The following is a 4,722-nucleotide window of genomic DNA, read 5'->3' on the forward strand; positions in this document are numbered from 1 at the left end:
TGTCTTTGACATAAATTGTAGTCGTTGTCCTCATCCCACTCGTCTATCTCCAATAGCTTTTGGCTTTTATTGTCATTGTCCCCATTTTACCTTCTGACTCTCTCAGTTGATTTTGTTTCTTTTCGGAAATTCTCACTCATAGCTTCCTTCCACAACTTCTTCTCTCTCTATGTGCACTTGTATATCATCATATATCGTTGCATGTCAATATAGACACTTAACTTACACTTGATATACGGTGATATACATTAATATACACACTTGTGATCTTGTGTGTATGCTACTGTATGTATAGTGTCATCAATGTGGCATACAGTAACATACACCAAACATACAATTTATTCCACCTTCAAACCACCACCACAATAACCACCACCTATTCCATCATAATAATACAATAACCATTTCCATACAAAAAAGAAAAGAGTTTCACTTTGAACTAAAGATCTGTTCTCGGCAAAAGAATTGTTGCCGGGCAAGAACTGTTAACAACATTATTCCACTAGTAAGACCTGTTAGCAACATCATTTGGTTAGATGACAGGAGGAGAAGAGGCAGTAGAGGATGATGTCGCGAAGCATTTGGTCTTAAAAGCTCAACATAACCAAAATACTTATTTGTCATTGGGGAGAACGTTTAAATGAAATTAAAGCCTAATGGGACTAAATCCACACACAATAAGATGCTAGATGATTCCATACTACCATTTTTCATATATATACAAATACAACAAACGAGTTCTCGCGCAAGGCATGCTACCACATCATCGTTGCAACATCAGAATGAAACAAGTAAATGAAAGGCATGTTGCCTTTCTGAGTCAACTAGTAAAAATATCTTAGGCACTCTTGATCACATCATCTGCTTCATAGTCTACTGCAGGCCCACCTTTAAGATCTGTTGTTTCTTCGAAGTAATCATCCCGAGCATTATTAGCTAGCATCAAGCAAACCAACCAGAAAAGCGCAGAATCAAGAGACAAGAAGGCACCACCACCAAGAAGACCAGTCTTGGCAGTTGGGCACTGTGTTTGCAAGTTGTGGTGTATGTTCCGCGTGATATGAAGTTGCTCACTGATTGTAGGCCACAACAACAGAGCAGCTGCTAAACCAGTTGTACCCCTAGATTTTACCGGCAGAAAATCAAAACCAAACGAGTCAAGGAAAAATAAGATAAAAGGGAATTGAAATAATGTTAAAAATGACAAGAATCTCTTCTTTCCCTCACCCTCCCTCCGAGAAGCAATGTGGATATATAGTGGGAATAATCCGTTCACCAGTGGACATCAAAATCACTAAAGAGCTAAAATGAGGCAACTGGGACACAAACTATAAAATGAGATATTCATGATATATATAACACATGCATCTTTATCTTTCTTCTCAAGCCTTAATGTACTTATGCCTCCGTCAAGAAAAACATGAAAATTTAGAAAGTTAAATAATTCTTTTCTCGACTACCTTGCTGCTTAAAGGCTTTGAATAGTTTGTTGCAAGACCAACTTCACACTACCAGCTTTTTCCATCCATAACTTCGTTTCCCGCATTATCTGACTACAGATTGGTATCATACACTAACTTTAGATTATTCGGGTCAAAATTAGTACTCCCTCCGTCACATTTTATGTGGCACCATTTGACTTAGCACGGAGTTTAAGAAAAAAGGGAAGAGTTTTGAAACTTAAGGTCCAAAACAATCCTTAGAAATTTTTGTGGTCGTAAATCATTTCATTGAGGGTTAAAAGGAAATTTTAAAGTTAAATTGTTACTAATTTTAGTAAGGTGATATTCTTTTTGGGGCGAACTGAAAAGGAAAGTGTGCTACATAAAATGGGACGGAGGGAGTACTAGTTATTAGAAGTGCTTTCTATCCCTGATTATCTTCAATAGGGGTCCTTGCTTGCTGGTTAGCATTGTTTTTATTGCAGTTGGGGTTGCCCTTTTCATTCTAAAAGTCTTAACTTTCTCACTTGTTAGTAAAGCTTTGAAGTGTTCTTTTTGTTTTTTGGATTTGTGGGATTATTGAAAAAGCAGAGGTTTCTGCATTTTGTTCCAGGTGATTTTCATCTTGCGCTCTCACATGTCATAAAAGTTGTATGTTTCCATCTTATGCATGCATTCGGACTTCCTAGCCAGTTAAAGCATCTTGCAAGTCCATGTTAATAGACACAGCATCAGCTCAAATAGATCAATTAAAAAGTTGACCTCTGAAATTTAGTGCATGTAAACGCATCCTGAAGTACGTGAAAATAATATGCTATGTATTTACATTTAGTACATATCACACATGAAGTAGAGAAGGTGAGGTGCAGAAATATACTTACAAAGCAACATTGAGGAATATAACAAAACTAGTGCTTCTCAGCAGAACAGCCTGAGGAATTGACTTCCCATTATATGGGTAAAACAAAGACGTGAAGCCGGCCACAGCAGATGCAGCAAGAAAGATGACAGACAATAAGCCCAGGGCAGCTGTTGGATCAGATCCATATTTACAAATAACAATCCCTTTTCCTGGTATTGCGATTCCAGTTGCAGGCTGCAACAAAAGAACACTGAGTAAATCCAAAATGACGAAGGAGAAATAACAGAACATGGGACATACTTAGCAAATATCTTGTCATGTACTTCAAAAAAAAATTAATTATCACCATGTTTCTAACTAAATTTTTTTTAAATATCACCATGTTTCTAACTAAATTTAGATGGTAAAGTGTTTATATGCTCCAATGTTTCATTCTTTGCAATCTACAAAGACTTGAAGTGTTATATTACTCGGGAAAATACTACAACTGCTTGACAGACCACAAATAGGGAAAGTGCAAAACAACAGTTCCATACTACTATACACTATGTTGCTCGGCCTCTTCATAAATCTCATCGAATACGTGCTGGATCCTTCAAAATAATGCATTTTTGGAGGATTCGACATAGGAGCGGCAACATTTTTGGAGAGTCCAAGAAACATAAACTAAACTAGTTCTTCATGCTTATCTTATGGTTATCAGTTTAAGTTCCTTTAGAAATTTATGGAGAGAAAACCTCCAAGAAGATGTCATCTCTGCATGCATCTAGACTCTAGAGGACATAGGAATCTTACTCTCAACCGATGAAATGGTAATCGCTCCTTTGTTTTGAACGGTTGAAATCAAGAAACATCAAGCATATCTACGAAAACCTCCCAATCAACTACTATGGCGAAATGGAAATAAGTATAACCTATGCTTAAAATCTAAGTAGCATGTTGGACAGATTCAAATAGGTGTACATATCTATGTAATAACTCTCGAAGGGGAGCCTTGGAGTAATAGGTAAGTTGATGCGATGTGACCAAGAGGCCAAGGGTTCAAGCCGTGGAAACCTCTTGCAAAATGCAAGGTAAGGATGGGTACAATAAACCCTTGCGTTTCGGCCCTTCCCCGGACCCCACGCTAGCAGGAGCTTTAGTGCACTGGCCTATCCATTTTTTATCTATGTAATAACTCTAAACATCCATGTAATTATGGCGTCAACTGCTTTCCATATGTAGGAGATATCAGGGATTAATGTAACACATTTTCATAGATATTACAATTAGGAATAACAGATATTTAGGGGTGTAAATAGCAAATTATTAGGCATGTAAATCAGAATTTTTTCTACTTTAATGGAGGAACTCTCCATTTGAGAGCACTCATTGACATGTTATCACAGCCAGATCCATCCCCCTTTGGGCTATTGATCCACGCTCTAGTTGGGCCTAGTGTGAAGAGGGTGTTAGAGTGGGTGAAAGTCCCACGTTGCTTGAGAATAGACTGACCTCTGCTTATGTAGACTTGGACAATCCTCTCCTCACGAGTTAGCTGATATGTTGCCAGACTCTTCAATAATGTTAACTGGTGTGTGTCAGATCCTCCAAAAGTAGTGCATTTTTGGAGGATCCAACATGGTTGCAGCAGAATATTTGGAGAGACCAAGCAACATATAAGTAAAGAACACAACAGGGGCAGATTAGGTTTTCAAGGACACGACTCGATCAACCTAACTTAAACAATTTAATAGAGTAGTTAAGATTACTTATTAGCTATACCCAAAATTCAGCATGCAGTAGTATGCTCATGAACTAATTAACTAACCTTCTTGTTCTCAGCAACAACACCAAAAATAAAAGATAAAACACCAAGAGTTACAATCACAATGTACATATGCTTCATAGAGATGGCCATACTGTTTGAGCAAAATGTATGTATAGGAGATAGTGGATATTCAACTCTTTATCAGCCAATTTTCATTGAAAAGTCAGAAGAGCATTGCTCTTAACGCAATTTTGAGCAAGGTGGCAAACAGGCCATTCCACATTCTACTTGTTTAGTGGACACCACCCTCGAGCTTGTCGACCAAGGTTTTCTTTTTCTGTTTGTAAACATGCTAAACACTAACAGCCTGTATGGATGGTGGTTTGCCATGGTTTCATAATATATGGTATGGTGTAGTATGATATGGTATAGTACCATGTTTGGATGGATTGTATCGTTCACTGCGGTTTAATAATAGACTTTTTGTTTGATTTGATGGTATGGTAACAGGTAAATTTACTAAAATGCCCCTAATTGTAATACATTTGAGATATCAACTCTTTTATCCATATCAGTGCTAGCGTAACCAGTTGTGCTTTCTTTCTTGATGCTTCTCATAGCTATCCGATGATCCTTTTAAGGCGCCAAATTCATAAGAGTCCTTGCTA

The 4,722-nt window shown here is 37.6% G+C and overlaps 1 protein-coding gene across 1 annotated transcript; it reads right to left on the reverse strand.

The window, feature by feature from the left end:
• Positions 1–541: 541 nt before the first annotated feature.
• On the reverse strand, positions 542–4,396 carry LOC107853946. Its single transcript, XM_016698936.2, has 3 exons — positions 4,115–4,396; positions 2,324–2,538; positions 542–1,121 (listed from the first exon to the last, which is right to left on the reverse strand). The coding sequence occupies exons 1-3, from the start codon at positions 4,202–4,204 to the stop codon at positions 839–841; spliced, it is 588 nt and encodes a 195-aa protein (XP_016554422.1). The 5' UTR covers positions 4,205–4,396; the 3' UTR covers positions 542–838.
• Between the last annotated feature and the right edge of the window lie 326 nt (positions 4,397–4,722).

Source organism: Capsicum annuum, chromosome 1 (genome assembly GCF_002878395.1).
Source record: "Capsicum annuum cultivar UCD-10X-F1 chromosome 1, UCD10Xv1.1, whole genome shotgun sequence".
Taxonomy (NCBI): domain Eukaryota; kingdom Viridiplantae; phylum Streptophyta; class Magnoliopsida; order Solanales; family Solanaceae; genus Capsicum; species Capsicum annuum.

Excerpts from the sequence above, each read along its gene's own strand:
- LOC107853946 (XM_016698936.2), bottom strand. The coding sequence starts at position 4,204 with ATGGCCATCTCTATGAAGCATATGTACATTGTGATTGTAACTCTTGGT. Across the intron at positions 2,539-4,114 it reads TTGTTGCTGAGAACAAGAAG|CCTGCAACTGGAATCGCAAT; the intron begins GTTAGTTAATTA and ends CTTTTGTTGCAG. Across the intron at positions 1,122-2,323 it reads ATATTCCTCAATGTTGCTTT|GGGTACAACTGGTTTAGCAG; the intron begins GTAAGTATATTT and ends GGTAAAATCTAG.